The following is a 17,767-nucleotide window of genomic DNA, read 5'->3' as shown; positions in this document are numbered from 1 at the left end:
ACGCTGTATGCTTTGGGATGGCACCTGCAGAGGTCCTTACACCAACAGTGGCCTCCAAAAGGGGCCTTGCACTAAAAGCTTTCAAAATGCTGCTCTGCACCAGCACAGATTGAATGTCTGTGACTGCATAGAGGCCACAAAATCCATTGGGTATTTGTAATGAACCAAGTTAAAATGTATTAGATCTAGCTGTTCTTTAAAGGCCAGGATCCAGCAATGGGCTTGTCTATGTTGCACAGGATTTCGGGGTCCCACACCACTGAACAACAGATCCCTACACGATACCAGAAACTGCTTCTCAAACACATCTGTTTCTCAAAAGCTGTTTGCCATGTACTGGGTGAGCTGACATTTGAAGCTTCCTTCAGCATTCAGAGCAAGTGTGCAGTTCTTTGGATCAAGGTCCTAGAATACAAGCCACAATCCAAATAACATACAGAATGAATTCTTTTCAGGAATTCCACATTACTGGGTATCCCAAAAGTGGAGCAGGCCCAGGGATTACCACATAGAACACATTTGTTTTGAATTTGAATATTAACATTTCTGATTAAGTGGGGAAAAAAGCTCCACCTAAAATAACTTACAATGTGACGGTGCTCACTATCTTCAGCAGAAATCTTAACTTTAGGAAGATATAACCTATTATTAAAGGTATATCTTTAATAAAGCATATAGGGTTGTTTTTACTTACAGGTGCTTTAAAATTAAAATACAAAATGTACAGTTTAAGTTCCAAAGTATTAGCTAGTCACAGAAGTACTGCAATAAGGTTAACTAAGCACCAAACCCCTTGCACTTGGCAGTGTGAAACTTTGTATGGCAAGATTTGGTTGCCAAGTGCAAACAACTTGGGAAAATTATCAGTATTCAGAATAAATGGAAGCAGAGGATGATCATAGCACCTACTAGACAGAAGCGGATTCACCAACATTTCCACGATTCGCTCCCATTTTAGAAACTGCCAATGCTTGCATCTACCACTCAATTATAACAGCAGCTTAGATGCTCTATAGGGAACTTCAATGCAACACATCTGTACTTTGATCTGAAATCATTGTGGTGTACAACTGCAACAGATTTTAGGATCCAATGTAAGTTTTCAATGGCGTACTTGAGGAAACTCAGAACCACTTTTTAAATTCACCAACGTTTTAGCAGAAAGTACAGAACATTAACAATTTACAGACAGAAGCCACACTGATTGTGCAAAGCACATGACTGTAAAGTTATGCACAGCAAACAACTCTGTAAACATGGTAAGGATGGGTTTTCAGGAAACATGGTGACAATATCATAAATACAGGCAACATTGGCATCTTCAACCAGCACAAATAGTAACATTCTGGGCCTGCCAAGATGGCCCATTGCCACACAAGCAGAAGGCGGGTGGGCCTTGACTCTACCCAGCTCAACGTTTAGTGTTGTGTATTTTTATTTATATATATTTATATATAATTTGGTATCTTTAATATACACATGTACTTAGTTTGTAGAAAATGGGAACTTAAAATGTGCTTTTATCTTCATCAAAAACTATATGCATTTATAACTAATAACCCATTTTACTTGTCAATGTATTAGAATGATATGACTTAAGAAAATATAAAAATAATATTAATACTGTCAAAAACCTTTATACCAGAAAATATTGTGGTTTATAATTACTCTTTCAAAGATGAAATATGAAAATTTAAATAGGTTTTTATAAAGACTTCTCTCACCTCAATTAATATACAATGGGATAACTGTACATATTTATCTTTTTTCAATTTAAGCACCAGTCATTCCCCCAGATCCACTTTGGTTGGAAGATATTTCCTCATTCCACAGGTTCACTTATTTAATGGCACATATGACTGAAAGTAGTTACTTTAATCCATAGCACTACAAAAAATAGTGTTTTCAGTTCTCTCTTCTGAGCCAGCTCATGTTTTTACACACTAAGTCTAGCACTGAAATAAGACTTCAAATATTTGCAAGTAGTCTTAACGATTCTTTCATACATTTAAGAAGCACTGTATGGATAATGCCTTTGGCCAAATGTAAAAGTATCAAATTGTGTATTCAAATGTAGTGTCAGCCACAGATGAACACAATCCACCAACAATGACTTTATGGAGCTTGTGCACAGGATACAGGTGGATCGTGCCCATTGATGGGCCAGATAACTTGTGTCAAAGCTAGAGTGGTTCCAGGTATTTCTGCATTAATGACATAACTGGAAACATCCATTTCGTAGCTGTTTTTGTACCACCCCTGCAACAAAGAGCTTGTGTGGCACATCAACAACTGAGGCGTTAAAAAAAAGCTACCGCAGCCTATGTGTTAGAGTGAAGACTTTATATCTTGTCAATTAGAAATCTAAACAAAATGAGTGTTGAGCAAAACTGCTAGATTTGCTTAAAAATACTCAAATTTGTTTCAGCAAGAAATGGGAGCTATAAATCTATATGAAAAAATAGCTATAAAAGACAGTGTTTTCTGTGGTAATAATGTAGCAGGTTGTTAAGCAGGGTAGTCCATACGCTTTGAAAGCATCACAGTTTAGGGCTGTTGTGTCTACACCTAACACCTTGGCACCATTTGCTCAGCACTGTAAAGAGAGAGCGAGAATCCCCACTAGAAGCTGTCACTCCACAGAACAACCAGAAGACAGCCACCACTGCACAACTGTAAAACAAAGCAAATGTGTGTCACATCAAAGACTTTGGTCCTCTGCTGCAGCTCTCGCTAGAAAGCCCCTGTCAGTACTGGGGCATGTAGGATGGCCTGCGTTCGTGCTTGACTGGAAAAGGTTTAAAGCCCTTATTCATCTGTTTGTGCTGAGATGGTGGTGGCGGTGATTGCTGCTGCTGCTGCTGCTGCTGCACATAGGCAAAAGTGGAGGACATCCCTGTCGACGGAGTGCAGTCACTGGCTGTGGACCACACGGGGGATGGCAGGATCTGCACCGCATCATTCCACTGGCTGGCAGGGTTGCTCATCTGATACAGAGACATGCTCTGGCTCGGCGGCGCGTGCTGCCAAGGAGCTTTCGGAGGCCAGGTTTTGGTTTTATTGTCCTGTAAGAAACCAAGGACAACATCTGAGCTTCCTTTCTGCACAGCCACTGCCAGGGGCCATTTGGGGCCCTACTTCAAATATTGCCATCTAGAATACCACATCACTTTCTCTCGGGGGAGGTAATGGCCATTACGCAGATACGTTATTAGGGCATCAGATAAACCTGCTCCCGATGACCCCAATGTCTGGGGCATCCCAGCAATTTTGTCCACTGGAGCAGTTTACTTTGTTCCACGTAAGCCAGTATTGTCCTGGACCTCACAGCAAACTTGCAAGGCCATTCAAACCTAATCCTGCCCCTCTGTACAGCCCCATCTGTAATGCCTTCTCTTGGACACAACAGATCATAATAGAGCCACAGAACCAAGGATTTTTTATTTATATAAATATAAATAGGCAATTATCTAAGTTTTACTGATGGGGCAGTGGTTTTGAGGGGCAGTGAAGAAGAAATGAATCCCTTTCCTTAGGTCCTCTGTCCATCCTCTCGCACAACTCCTTCTTCTGCCCTGCTGGGCCTTGTACTGCCATTGGAAGCCAGTCCCATTAGAAGCCAGTCCTTTGCCCTTTCCCTAAGGATAGCCAGCAAAGGAGGAGGAGCACACCCTGCCATGTTGGTGGGCAGTCTGTTGGGGTCAAGGCCTTTTTACATTACTGGACATGTTCAGCAAGATCCTCCATCCAGGCAGATTTCATGCCAACCAAAGAACTAGCTTCCAGAGAGCAGGGAGAGTAACAATGCATCTACAACGGATCAAAGTCTCCTGAAGAAGCAATTGCAGATTTAACTAAAAGTGAAGCCTGTTAGAAAAGCACACGCAGCCTCCAATAAATACCACTGAATTCAGGACACTATTTTTTTCCTGGACGGATCTTTTCAAAAAGCCACCTGCAACCTGATTAAGGAGGCGCCTGCCATAATTAGCCACTGTAAAAAGACACAATATGGAATCTGATACTTGCCTGATTATGATCATCCACTGTAGAGAGGAGCGGTGGTGAAGGAAGTGTGCTCGGGTCTTGTTCCCCACTGCTGTGTTTCCTGTGGAAATATTTATTCAGTGAGGAAAAGTGGTCTGTTCACTAAATGGCAGAGTCTTAGATGAGAAAATACTCTTTAATCTAGGCTTTATACAGTATCTCCATAGTCAAAATGGAAGAGAGACTGAGCGTCATACTGAAGCATGCTGGAACTAACGGCCAACTCTGACATGGCATGTGACATGCTGGCCCATTGCTTTCATGGCAATCACAGGCCCAGGGATTAAAGTGAACTCACAGTCACAAAGCCAACAAGTTCATAGGTATACTTAAGTTCATGGCCCAGCTTGGCCATGTTGCAGCCCATCACAGACATCAGTGCTTCAGACATAGCATCAACAGCAAGGTTTTGCACATCTGCAGTATCCAATGTTTAAATCCTACTCAAAAGACTTTCAGGGAGGTCACAAGGATATGAGTAAGGACAGAAAGAGTGAGAAACAAGAGTGATACTGTTGTAGTAGTATACTACAGACTGCCCAATTAGCCAGAAGACAGTTTCCTGGAACTGATGACAAAACCTTCACAGGGGTGAGCCACAGTAGTAAAGGGGGATTTCAACTAACCTGACCTCTGCTAAAAGTCTAACTCTCTTAAGAATGGAACATCCAGGAAATATTTGGCTTCTTTTGCTGACAACTTCAGCACTCAGAAGGTGAAAGAAGGAACAAGGCGATCTGCTATCCTGGATGTAATGCTGACCAACAGGGATGAACTGGTTGATGAAGTGAAAGTGGCAGGAACCTCGAGCAAAACTGACCTTGCTATCATGAATTCCAAGATGACAAGTGCTACGAAAACTGAGCATAGTCAGATGTGTACCTGGGCCTTTAATAAACTGGATTTCAAAAACCTCAGAGAAAAATTGGGTGGGATCACATAGCTAGAAATTCTGAAGAAGTTGAAGAGGGATGGGAGATCCTGAAAACTGAAATACCGAAGGCACAATCATGAATTATTCCCATGAGAAGGAAAATGAGGGGCATTTAAAGAAGCCAGTGTGCTGCACAGGGAGCTCTCTGATTACCTGAGATTTAAAAGGGACATGTATAGGAGGTGGAAGGCGAAACAGGTAACGAAGGAGGAGTACAACAAAACAGCCTGAAGCTGTACAGATGGTGTCAGGAAGGCTAAGGCACAGAACAAGCTGCAGTGTGCTAAAAACAACAAAAAGGGCATATTTAGCTGTGTTCGAAGCAAGAAGAAGATCAAGGAAGGAGTAGGTATGCTGCTTAGGGAAGATGGTAAATTGTTAAGGTGGGGGGATGCAGAACTACTCAACTCCTAGACTGCCTCAGTCTTCTCCCACAAGGGGAGTTGAGTTCCAGCTAGGACAAGTAGAACAAACGATATAAGGAAGGACTTGCAGCCAAGGCATAGGCAAGTAGATGGTTAAAGAACACCTGGCTACTTCAAATTAGTTCAGATCTCCATGGTCAGATTACATCCCCAGCTGCTGAAGGAGTCAGGGGATGTTATTTTAGAGTTGCTGCCTGTAATATTTGAGAAATAGAGGTTGCTTAGTTCTTTGCTGCAGTTCTTTGAGTGCTTACCTGTGCATTCACACACATATAGGTGCTGTGCCTGTGCTTCGCCTTGGTCAGAACATTCTAGAACTGAAGAGCATTTTGGTGGAACCCTGTCCAGACCCATCGTACATGTCCCTGGGTGGAGCTCCCACTTTCCCCAGTTCCTCGAGACCAAAGTCTGAAGGATACCAAAGTAAAGAGGCACCTTGTGCAGGGATGGAAGGTGGGTTGTGTAAATGCTCAGATGACCACTCAAAGAACTAAAGTTACAGGTAAGCAACCTGTATTTACTTCCTCATGGTCTCTGTGCATCAAACACATGTCGCTGGGTAGCAAGCGATACACAACTGGAGGTTAGGCAGGGTGCTATGACGGCACAGAGGAAAGAACAGCTCTGCTATCTTCAGTCCTTCTAGGACTGAAGATCAAGTCAGTAAAGACAGATGAAGGTTGATGGCTGGTACCAAGTAGCGGCTCTGCAGAGGACTGAAACTAATCTGGCAAAGGCAATGGAAGAGGCTGTTGCCCTGGTAGAGTGTACCCTAATGGACAGATGCTGGCTTGCACACCAGACAAATAGTAGTCTTTGTCACCCACTTAGTGACAAAGTGACACTTCTGTAGCTTAGAAGATACAGGAAGCCTTTTCTGGGGGCCTTGGTAGCAGAGAAATAACATAGGACTAGATTGTTCCAACAATTGCCCATCTACGTAGAACACCAAGACTCTCCAAATGTCTAGTGTGAGGAGAGATGTTTCCGGTGGGGAGGATGGTGATGGGAAAAATGTAGGCAAGATGTCCTGCTGAAGGTGTAAATCGGAAGACCACTTGGGGAGAAAAGAAATGTCTGGATGGAGGACAACCTTACGCTTGTATAAGGTGAGGTGTATCTGCCTGACAGTGCGGAAACAATAGCCACAAGGAAGACCATTTTGAAGGTGAGGAAATGAACATCCATCATCACTATGGGTTCAAAGGGTTTTCCTGTGAGGCCAGTGAGGATAACAGTGAAACTTCAGGGGGGAGGAGGAGGAGGTTTGTGCAAAGGAAAGAGATTCTGCATAACTTTTTCTCCAAAGGGTATGAAAACATTGTGAAACTTTCTACAAAGTTGTGAAAAGCAGACACCATTGCAAGACAGACCCAGAGGGAAAACAGCAGCAGTCCCTTTGAATGGAGGAAAAGGAGGAAGTAAAAAACATGCTGCAACGACAGCATATAGGTTCAACTTTATGCTGGGCCAAGAAGGTTGTAGAATGAGCCCATTTTGCTCAGTAGGAGTGCTGAGTGGATTGCTTACACACTAAATCCAACAAGTGGTGAACAGCTTGGAAGAAGGCTACACTAGCCGGATTCTCCAGGCCAGCAGGTTGAGGGTGTATGCAATGTTACATTAGGTGACACTGCATACAAAAATGCATACATTAGAGGGAAAAGAATATAGGTTTTCATGCACATGTTAACATAATTGGAAAAATGATGTGGAAACAGGACAGAATGAACTTGTGCTTGAAAAAAATGTGAATGTTATAGAAAGCAAAGTTCGTCCATCCTTTATCCATGCATGCATTTTCAAATGTGTACTATTCTTCCTCTCTCCCCCCAATATAATAGTACAGGAAAGGCTTTCATTACTAGCAGAGACTCAACATATCCCATATTATGTTGCTTTTCTAGCTTCCACTGTCCAGACACTTACTAATGAGCAGGAACTAAGTCCACAGGGCACCTTCAGGGCAAAATAGTCAAAACCATAGCTGGAAATGGAAGATGATCCCCAAACTCTCTGGCCCTCAGTTCTTTTCTTCATTCTCTCAATGAGCTGTCCTCTGAGGCAACTGTAAGCCCAGGCATTACACAGAAAAAATGTAGGTGGCAAGACAGCAGAAGAGAAGAAGCTCTTCAATTTACAGACACCTAGTTTGCTTTAAGATTCATGCTATGGGCAAAGGAAAGCTTTTAAACAGTGAGTACAGTCCTTTCAATTTAAGGCAGCAAGATCTTAATTGCCGAGGAAAACCAAATATTCTCCAATCTGTTTTGCTAAGGAATTAGGAGAGATTCTTCTGCTCACCTTCTTTGTTTGACTGCAGCAACGATGTCTGGCCCTGAGAACATGGAAAACAGGCTGTCTCCATTGGCTGAAGAGGTCTCATCACTGGAGCTGGCCGAGTCACCCTGAGTACCTGACCAGCTGCTAGTCATTTCCCTGAGAGAGCAGAAAGGCAGTAAGAGAGAGGGAATGTGAAGGCAGGGGCTCACCGCCCGAATTGCTCTTACGTGTTATTGAACTTAAATGGAGTCAGCCATCCCTCTGGAACTCAGAACAAACCTTCACAGGGCAAGCAGCAACTTCTCCTTGAGTAATTTTATGAACAGAAATACACTAGTCTGACAAATCTAGTATTATCTATCTATCTATCTATCATTAAATTTATTAATCGCCCATCTGGCTGGTCACCCAACCACTCTGGGCGATGTACAACATACAATAAAACAGTTTAAAACAATACAATTCTACAATAAAAACATTTTCTAAAATACCCTAACCCACCCCAAATGCCTGCCTGAACAACCACGTTTTTAATGCACGACGGAAGCTCATTAAAGAGGGGGCATGACGGAGTTCCCTAGGGAGGGAGTTCCACAGAGTGGGGGCCACCAAAGAAAAGGCCCTCTCCCTCGTCCCCACCAGTCTAGCTGTCCTGGCTGATGGGACAGAGAGAAGGCCATCCGAGGCTGATCTTGTTAAGCGGCCTGTCTGGTGCTGCTGGAGGCACTCCTTAAGATAGGCTGGGCCGGAACCATATAGGGTTTTAAAGGTCAAAACCAACACCTTGAATTTGGCCCGGAAAACAACTGGTAACCAGTGCAACTCCGTCAGCACTGGAGTGATGTAATCTCGCTGGCGGCTGCCTTTAATCAGGCAAGCCGCTGCGTTCTGTACCAGTTGCAGTTTCCGAACCATCTTCAAGGGTAACCCCACGTAGAGCGCATTACAGTAGTCTAAACGAGAGGAGACCAGGGCATGTACTACCGATGGGAGCAGATGGTCGGGAAGGAAGGGGCGCAGCCGCCGTATCAGATGGAGTTGATACAGCGCTGTCCGGCTCACAGCTGACACCTGAGCCTTCATGGACAGCTGGGAGTCCAAAATGACCCCCAGGCTGCGGACCTGGTCTTTCAAGGGTAGCCGTACCCCATTCAACACCAGGTCAACATCCCCCAGCCTCCTCTTGTCTCCCACCAAAAGTACCTCGGTCTTGTCAGGGTTCAGCTTCAGCCTATTCCTCCCCATCCAGCCACTCACCGTCTCCAGACATTTGGACAGGGATTCTACGGCCAACCTTGGTGAAGATTTGAATGAGAGGTAGAGCTGTGTGTCATCCGCATATTGATGACACTGCACCCCAAACCTCCTGATGATAGCCCCCAGCAGCTTCACATAGATGTTAAATAGCATCGGGGAGAGGATGGAACCCTGTGGCACCCCACAAGTGAGCGGCCACGGGTCCGAAACCTCCTCTCCCAGTGCTACCCTCTGGTACCTGCTGGAGAGGAAGGACCGGAACCACCGCAATACGATGTCTCCAATGCCCAACCCCTCCAGGCGGTCCAGGAGGATACTGTGGTCAATGGTATCAAAAGCCGCTGAGAGGTCAAGGAGAACAAGGAAGGAGCATTCGCCCCTATCCAGAGCCCTCCTCATATCATCTACCAAGGCGACCAAGGCCGTTTCTGTCCCATGCCCAAGCCTGAAGCCCAACTGAAATGGGTCTAGATAATCAGTTTCTTCCAAGTGTGCCTTCAACTGCACCACCACCCCCCGCTCAATCACCTTGCCCAAAAATGGCAGATTTGAGACTGGGCGAAAGTTGTTCAGAACTTGAGGATCCAAGGAGGGCTTCTTTAAGAGCGGTCTTATCACTGCCTCCTTGAGGGCTGATGGCATCACTCCCTCCTCAAGGCAGGCGTTCACCACCACCCTGATCCCCTCACCCAGTCTCTCTCTGCAGCCCATAATGAGCCAAGATGGGCAAGGATCAAGTAAGCAGGTGGCTGGCCTTACAGATGAAAGCACCTTGTCCACTTCATCAGGAGGAAGAAGCTGGAACCGATCCCACAAAACCGGTTTGCCACAGGCCGCCTCCTGCTCACTAACTGTATCCACAGCGTGCAGAGTAACACACCTAATCTGATCAATTTTATCTGCAAAGTGCCTTGCCAAGGCCTCACAGGAGGCCTTAGAATGCTCCAGTGGTTCCGGAGCCACAGGACCGACCAGGCTCCGGACCACTTGGAACAGCTTCCTGGGACAGCACTCTACAGATGCGATGAAGGCAGCATAATATTCCTTTTTTGCTGCCTTCACCGCCACGTGATAGGCTGAAGATACAGCTCTAGCCCGTGTCTGATCGTCTTTGGAGCGAGACTTCTGCCACCGGCGCTCTAGCCGTCTCACCTCCTGTTTCAGAGCTCGTAACTGCAGACTGAACCATGGTGCAGTCCGAGCCCTGTTCAGGGGGAGAGGGCGTTTCGGAGCCACCTGATCTAATGCCCCAGTGATTGCGGCATTCCAGCCACCCACCAGGGTCTCGACCGAGTGGCCGTTGGCGTGCCCCAGAGAATCCCCAAGCGCATTCAGGAATCCATTTGGATCCATAAGACGCCTGAGGCGGACCATTTTAATGGGTCCTCCACCCCTGCGGAGGCGTTGTGGAACCGAGAAGTCCAATGTCACCAGATAGTGATCTGACCATGACAAGGGGGTGGTGGATATACCCCTGACTTCCAGATCACTCCCGCTTCTCCAGAAACAAACACAAGGTCTAGTGCATGACCGGCTACATGGGTGGGCCCAGTTAGAATATGGTGCAGCTCCCAGGAGGCCATGGTCTCCATGAAGTCCCGAGCTGCTCCTGTGAGGATGGCCTCCGAATGTACGTTGAAGTCCCCCAACACCAATAAGTTAGGGGACTGCACACACACATCAGAGACCACCTCAAGCACCTTGGCCAGGGAGTCAGTCGTGCAGCGGGGTGGACGGTACACAAACAGAATCCCCAGACTGCCCTTCGGGCCCAACCTCCAGTACATGCACTCAGCAACCTTGGTCTCCCGGAGAGGGGGTCTGGTGAAGACCAAGGACTCTCGGTAGATAACAGCCACTCCCCCTCCCCGATCCCCAGCCCTCGGCTGCTGTGCATACGAAAATCCAGCTGGACACATGGCTGCAAGGGTTGGAGCAGCAGCCTCGGCCAGCCAGGTCTCCGTAATACATGCCAGGTCTGCACCCTCATCCAGGATCATGTCATGGATGAGGGAGGTTTTCTGGGTAACAGACCTGGCATTGCAGAGCAGCAAACAAAGGCCAGAAGATGGGGTCACGCCTCCCCCAACCATCCTTTGGCTCTGGACAGGCCCGGAGCAGGGGACAGATATTACACATCTCTCCCATGTTCCCCTTACCTGGCATGGCCTGCCCCTAGCACTCCGCCAGCGCCTGCTGCCCAGCCTCGGTATGTTCTGGCCCCCAACACTCCCCCCACTGCCTCCATCAGGTGGACACATGCCCCCTCGCTCCCGCCTATCAGGCAGGCTACCCACCCCTAAAAACACAACAAAATCCCCCAGAAAAACAAACAAACAAAACAAACAAACAAAAATTTAAAATCCCCTTAAAAATAATGCCAGTCAGGAGTCCACAGGGAAGGCCTGGTGGTGGTGGTGGTGGTGGCGGCGGCAGCGGCGGCAGCAGCAGCAGGCATGCCTCTTCCCCGGTGGTGGTAGTGGCCTCTCCTGCAGGCCCTGGCTCTCCCAGGCCACCTCAGCCAGCCAGCTTATGTAGCCCCTCCAGGGAGGGGCAGGTGGAGCAGCACAGCTGGCTCAGTACCTGGGGGCCTGGTCCTGCAGGGACTGGTGGTCTGCCAGGCAGAAGTCTACAGGGAAGGCCTGGTGGTGGTGGTGGCAGCGGCAGCAGCAGGCCCAGCAGCAGCAGGCACGCCTCTTCCCCGGTGGTGGTGGTGGCCTCTCCTGCAGGCCCTGGCTCTCCCAGGCCACCTCAGCCAGCCAGCTTATGTAGCCCCTCCAGGGAGGGGCAGGGGGAGCAGCACAGCTGGCTCGGTACCTGGGGGCCTGGTCCTGCAGGGACTGGCGGTCTGCCAGGCAGAAGTCTACAGGGAAGGCCTGGTGGCAGCGGCGGCGGCAGTGGCAGGCCCAGCAGCAGCAGGCACGCCTCTTCCCCGGTGGTGGTGGTGGCCTCTCCTGCAGGCCCTGGCTCTCTCAGGCCACCTCAGCCAGCCAGCTTATGTAGCCCCTCCAGGGAGGGCAGGTGGAGCAGCACAGCTGGCTCGGTACCTGGTGGCCTGGTCCTGCAGGGACTGGCGGTCTGCCAGGCAGAAGTCTACAGGGAAGGCCTGGTGGCGGTGGCAGCGGCAGCAGCAGCAGCAGGCCCAGCAGCAGCAGGCACGCCTCTTCCCCGGTGGTGGTGGTGGTGGCCTCTCCTGCAGGCCCTGGCTCTCCATTTACTTTGCAAAGAAACTGCATTTGGAATTCAAATCACCCCCCCTATGGACCCTGTGCATAAAAGCCCTTTATAACCAACACTATAGCCTCTGTATCAATGCAGGAAACATCTGTATGGAGAAGTGGGGTATAAATGTTTTAGTCCAGTGTGGCAGCAAAAATCCTATCTTGCTAACACGAATTTACTACATTTTATGACAGCATGCAAGGCTCCTTACCCTTCTGTGAAATACTCTGGGAAGGGCCAGGTCCTGTGAGGGTCATCAGGATGAGACCAGTTGCTACGTGTGTTGCTGGGGCGACGGAAGTGCTGTGCTTGCCTTTTTTGTTGCATGGCCTGGCTGACCCCAGCCACATAGCGGGCAAACTCTGGATCAGAGCCAACTAGATATAAAAAAAGAAACCTGACAGTCAGTTGTTGACACATTCGGCTATTCCTACTGCAATTATCCCCTCATTTAATCCTTTAAGCTTAGCAGTCCACCCTCCATGCGCGCACAGTCACTCTCTCTCTCACACACACACACACGCAAAGCCTGTCAGCAGTTGGGAATGTTTGTTCAAGTGCAGAATGTTAAGTACTTCACCAGAAAGTGATTTATGAGCAGGCAGGTAGAATGTGCAGTGTGAAGAAAGCCACAAAGCAGCAGCCACACATCATCACGACCACCAGCAGATAGAGAGGTGGTGCAAATGACGACGTGGGGAATGCTGCATCTCCATGCCTGGGTAATGATTTATTGATGAATTTATTTCTAGCTTTTCTTTACAACAATAAGCTCAAAGTTGCTGAGTACACATTAGTACTCACACACACGATATCGATACTATTAAAATCCATGGCATACTCTAAACCCAGAGCAAGATCATTCAACCCTAGGAATAGGAGGCACAAATTTCAACCCCAACTGAAAGGCAGGTGAAATAAAAGCCAAAAAGCAGTCCCTGTACATTCACAGGTATCTTGATTAACTCTCCATATATCACGCTGCTGTTGCTATAAAACTTGGCAGCCCATCAGACTTGTGGAAAAACTAATTCCAGAACTGCGTTCCTATTGCTAAGAGAGATTACTCTCCATCATAAATTTAAAGATGAACAGGCGGAAGAATGTCTGAAGGAAGCAGGTCCAAGAAAGCAAGAGGCACAAAAATCCTCTTCCTAATATTATTTTGTCTCTCCACAGATATCTAACTAAAGGAATATTCTCTCCCTCCACCCCCACCCCTCTGAGATACAAGCAAAGCACTTGCTCAATCCTATTTAGCTAAACAAAGCTACACCCTGGCAAGGAGAGCAGACATACGACAGACTGTGCCTTGGGAACAGAACGTGGTCTCCATAGAGTTAAGAAACACAAGTGGCGGACCTCAATGTGTCTAAATATAGCTATAAGAGGCAGACTTTCCCTTCTTTCCTACCCACAAAGTACAACCGTGTGTCAAGGAGATGGCCCAGCAGGGCTGTAGACAAAATAGTGCTCTGACTGAAGCATGGAAGTGTTAGTGGTGGGGCAGATTTGGGCGTGGGGCAAATTTGGGCGTGGGGCTTCCCCCCCCCCCCCCCAGCATAAAAATTGACATTTAAAAATATACTGCCACTGGGATTGGCTTTTCATGAAACAGTCATGTTTCAAACTTCCATTCTGTGCTGGAGTTGCTGCAATACTTTCATTATTCAAATAATTTCTTTTTAAACCAAATACTAGTGTTTAACACTCTCTTAGCACATCAACAGCAGCAGTGTTGAAGGCGAACAGATTGCTACAGAGGACAAGCAAAGCAGCTCATGAGATTCATCAGCATTTTACTAACTGTTCTTGAGCCAGCCAGCTCACACATGAAAGAAAAGGGAAGTTGAGGAAACATCTTTCACCCAGTGTGTGGCAGACATTTTATGTAGGTACCTTAGCTGCTGCTTTTGCTCTTGCCCTCCTATAATCCTTTGTTAGTAAAAGCGTCTTAATCTAAAATTGTATTTCTTCTGTGCAGATGCAATGCAGGCATATTCAGAATATGCCATCACAAGATCACTTTTTAAAAGTGTACAAAATCTCAAAGCTGAGGGGGTCTAACCTGCTGCCCCAAGGGAGGGCCATCCTACCCCACCTATTATGATCCTTTTTGTCCATGCACATGTTTTAACATTTACAAAAGCAAGATGGAAATCTCAGGATCTCTTCTAAGCTAAGTGACCCCGAGCATGCAAAGTTGCTCCAGAACATAAGAAATGGAAATGGAGGTGAGGGTGGTAACTCTGTCCTGTCACCTAGCCCAGTCTTCCCCAACCTGGTGCCCTCCAGGTATGTTGGACCACAACAACTTCCAGCCCAAAACATCTCAGGGCCACCAGGTTGGAGAAGGCTGGCCTAGCCAAAGCAAAGCACAGCAAAAGCAGTGTGTGGTGAAAGTGCTCTGCCTGAAGTAGCAGGTGGCAGTGGCAGCTCCTAGAGGGGAAAAGTGAGGTCCTCATGCTTTGCAAGAATCCTGCAAGTCAGCTGGCTCTACGCAGAAATCGCCTGGTGGACCATGGTCTCCCTTTTGCCCACCCGTGCTTTAGAAGAAGATTATGACAATACAGGGAATGAACAGAGGACTAATTTTACGCTTGCATACTCCTAAATTGGCAACTGCGTCAAGGATTTTCAATCGACAGGGAAGGCTATTCATAAAAAGAACAGCTATTAAAATACACGCATGCACTCAAATTTGGGCTACATCTAAAGCAGCCTGGTACTCTCCAGATGTTTTAGGCTACAACTCCCAGGATTCCTGACTGCTGGCCATGTTGGCTGGAGCTGATGGGAGTTGATGTCTAAAACATCTGGAGGGCATCAAGTTGGGGAAGGCTGATCTAGAGCCTTCTACTTCCTATTTCTACCAGTGAGACACTCTGGATTTTCCTATCATCTTCAGAAGACATGAGGGCATCTGTCCCCACCCTGAGATCTACAGATGGACAGTCATCAACATATTCAACTACAGTATTCAATAAACACGCCACAGAAAATTGTATTTACTAGATACCCTTAGAACATGCACACACCTGCTGGGTCAAAGGGTAGAAACTCCCCCAACATTCCAAAGATCCCGTCACTTTGGTCACGATTCGGCCACGTGTTATTTCTAGGTCCTTGCGGTTTCTGCCCCAACATCTCTGACATCACATTGTCCATGTAACTGTTCACAAGACCCAAGCTATACAGATCAGAGCTCAGATCAGAAAAGGCATGGCCACTCCACTGAGGCATATGAGACAATCCTGGACCGACCGTTTGGGCTGACTGCTGGCTGGAATTGGTCGGCCATTTGCCAGGTAGACGCTGCTGTTGCTGCTGAGAACCAATGGGTTGAAGCAAATGCTGATAGTACTGCTGTTGCTGCTGGGGCTTTTGTGGTTGCTGTTGCTGTGACAACCCTTGCTGGAGATGGTGCAAAGGCGTGTGAGACGAAGACTGCGGTTGCTGCTGTACAGCTACTGGCTTCTGCTCTGCTGCAGCAGATGACGACGCAACAGAGTTCCTTCTTTTCACTTGTGGAGAGGTCTGTTGGGACTTGCCCATATTGAAACCAGAGAGGAAATCTATGACCTCCTGCATTTCTTGGTCAGTTGGTAAATTCATACCTTTGGCATCCTTACCATCTTCTGCTTTGATGCTGTCACACCTGTCAAGAAGAAACCCATTGACAACCTGATTGCTCAAGCACTGCTGGGCTGACTCAACAGCCCGAGGGAAGTTACCGATGTTCAGAATGCTTTGCAGTCGGGCATCCATGTTGTTGGGCATTTTTGTTTTATCCTCTGAGTTAGCTATAAAAAAGTTTTTGGAAGGTGTACTAGGAATGGAGTAACTCCCACTGTTGCTCGAACTTGCACAGGAAGTTTTCTTTGTAAATCGTGAAGTCAGCTTTGAGAAAGTCTTTTGCAAGCCACCAGTTGATTTGCTGCCATTTCCAGATGGTAAGTCAATGTGACCCCCGAAGTCACAGATCTCGCGCTGGAGCTGGATTTGAATGCAGGGCAGGGCTTGCTCTCTATTTAAAAAAATAAAATAAAATCCCTATTTCAGGTGAACCCCTACAAAATAGACATCTTTACAAGAATTAGGTCCAAGATGTACAATTTAGGTTTCTTAGGAATGTATGATAAATGCATTAAAAAAATCAGCTACTGAAAAATAAAAGCACTGTACAAAACCCTGAGTTAGAAAGTCTCATAAATAATTTCCTCATAATGAGAGTAAGATGTTGCCTTGAAAAAGTACATCAATCAATCAGCACAGACAATATTAAACTTGTGAACATGGACTTTTCTATGACGGTACCATAACACAGCCAAGAAAGCTGGAAAATGCTCTGTTTAAAGGATGCAGCACACTCAATGCTCAACTTCCACAACTGCCAGCAGGGAGGCCCCCAGCGGTCTAACTTCTTGAGTCTGTATTCTTTTTCCAGGGAGACTGGAATGTGAAGGGGGAAGCTCTAACATAAAGGAAGGAAGGCAAAAGCAGGGGTACAGGCAGAGTTACTTTGGTTGGATGGAGGAGACTTCCCTGTGTGGGGACTGTTAAATTAGGAGACCATGTTTTTCTTTGGGTATTTCCCAGCCAAGGTTGCTGCAGTGGGGTGGGGTCCTCAGGGTTAGGCAGTCTCCTTTGGGGGCAATTATGCTTGTTTTTGTTGAGCACCACAGCAGAAGGACAATAGAGTATGGGGTGAGAGAACGTGCAGCCAAAGGTGACTGAGCATGAGAAGGCATGACAAAGTGGTGGTGGTGCAATTCAACAGAAGCAGAGGGAGGGAGGCAGCACTTGTCCCATTATCCTGCTCCATCAGCCTCAGGCAATTTAAATGGTTGAGGGCAGTGATAGTTTTGATGCTGTTATTCAATGTTTATACTGGCAGAAAATAAAAAAAATTGTTCATTATGAGACCACCAGCCTTTATTGTATTACTGATACCTTGCTGAATAATGTATCCAATCCTGCTATTGGTCATTTGGTGGCAACTGAATATTCAATACATCAGCCTCAGACTGGGGGCCAGATGTGGTGATCTTCAAGGTTACCTTAGCCAAAATAAGGTATCCAGTGCCTAACCTGTCCAATACAAAATGTGTCTTCAAGGTGTTGGAAATCTGGGTATTCTACTACCCATCAATTTATCCTAAAAATTAGGAATTTTCTCCCAGTTTGACATTTTAAATGCAACCTTTAATATTTTATCTATGTAATAAACATTTAACATTGCATCTTTCCAGTCCATGAGCGAGTGCTGCTTTTCTACTGAATTGTGTATCCAGCTTCACCAGGATTCTTTTGTAGGCCATGTTCCTCCAATACATACAGGGCTATGACTAAAGTCTACTGCAGTCACCATGTATTTTTTTATAGTCAAGGCACCAATCTATCAAACCAAGTTACCTTATCAAAGCAGCAAATTAAGGTTGTTGGCACAGATTTGGTGTTAACATATCGATGTATGACTGACCTAATTTACCTCTAGGTGCTTATAAATAATTTGGCAATCTGATCCAATTACTTCCAAGTACTGAGATCAGCCTACATGGTCCAATTCCTTGATCTGCATTCTTTCCTTTAAAAAAGG

The 17,767-nt window shown here is 46.6% G+C and overlaps 1 protein-coding gene across 1 annotated transcript in view; it reads right to left on the bottom strand.

Moving 5' to 3' along the window:
* Positions 1-1,134: 1,134 nt before the first annotated feature.
* The window catches only part of GARRE1 (granule associated Rac and RHOG effector 1), a 106,303-nt gene continuing 89,670 nt past the window's right edge, over positions 1,135-17,767 (bottom strand). Inside the window, exons 10-14 of the mRNA XM_084812242.1 lie at positions 15,207-16,195; positions 12,380-12,545; positions 7,711-7,845; positions 4,030-4,108; positions 1,135-3,065 (exon numbers count right to left, since the gene is read on the bottom strand). Of these exons, the coding sequence (XP_084668368.1) occupies positions 2,748-3,065; positions 4,030-4,108; positions 7,711-7,845; positions 12,380-12,545; positions 15,207-16,195 (1,687 nt within the window). The 3' untranslated portion in view covers positions 1,135-2,747. The remainder of the gene's footprint in view (positions 3,066-4,029; positions 4,109-7,710; positions 7,846-12,379; positions 12,546-15,206; positions 16,196-17,767) is intronic.

The sequence above is a fragment of the Heloderma suspectum genome, chromosome 8, assembly GCF_057233095.1.
Source record: "Heloderma suspectum isolate Gila_16-S chromosome 8, 16-S_ref, whole genome shotgun sequence".
Classification (NCBI taxonomy): domain Eukaryota; kingdom Metazoa; phylum Chordata; class Lepidosauria; order Squamata; family Helodermatidae; genus Heloderma; species Heloderma suspectum.
The sequence above is the reverse complement of the archived record's forward strand: the minus strand, read 5'-3'. Positions and strand labels throughout refer to the sequence as shown.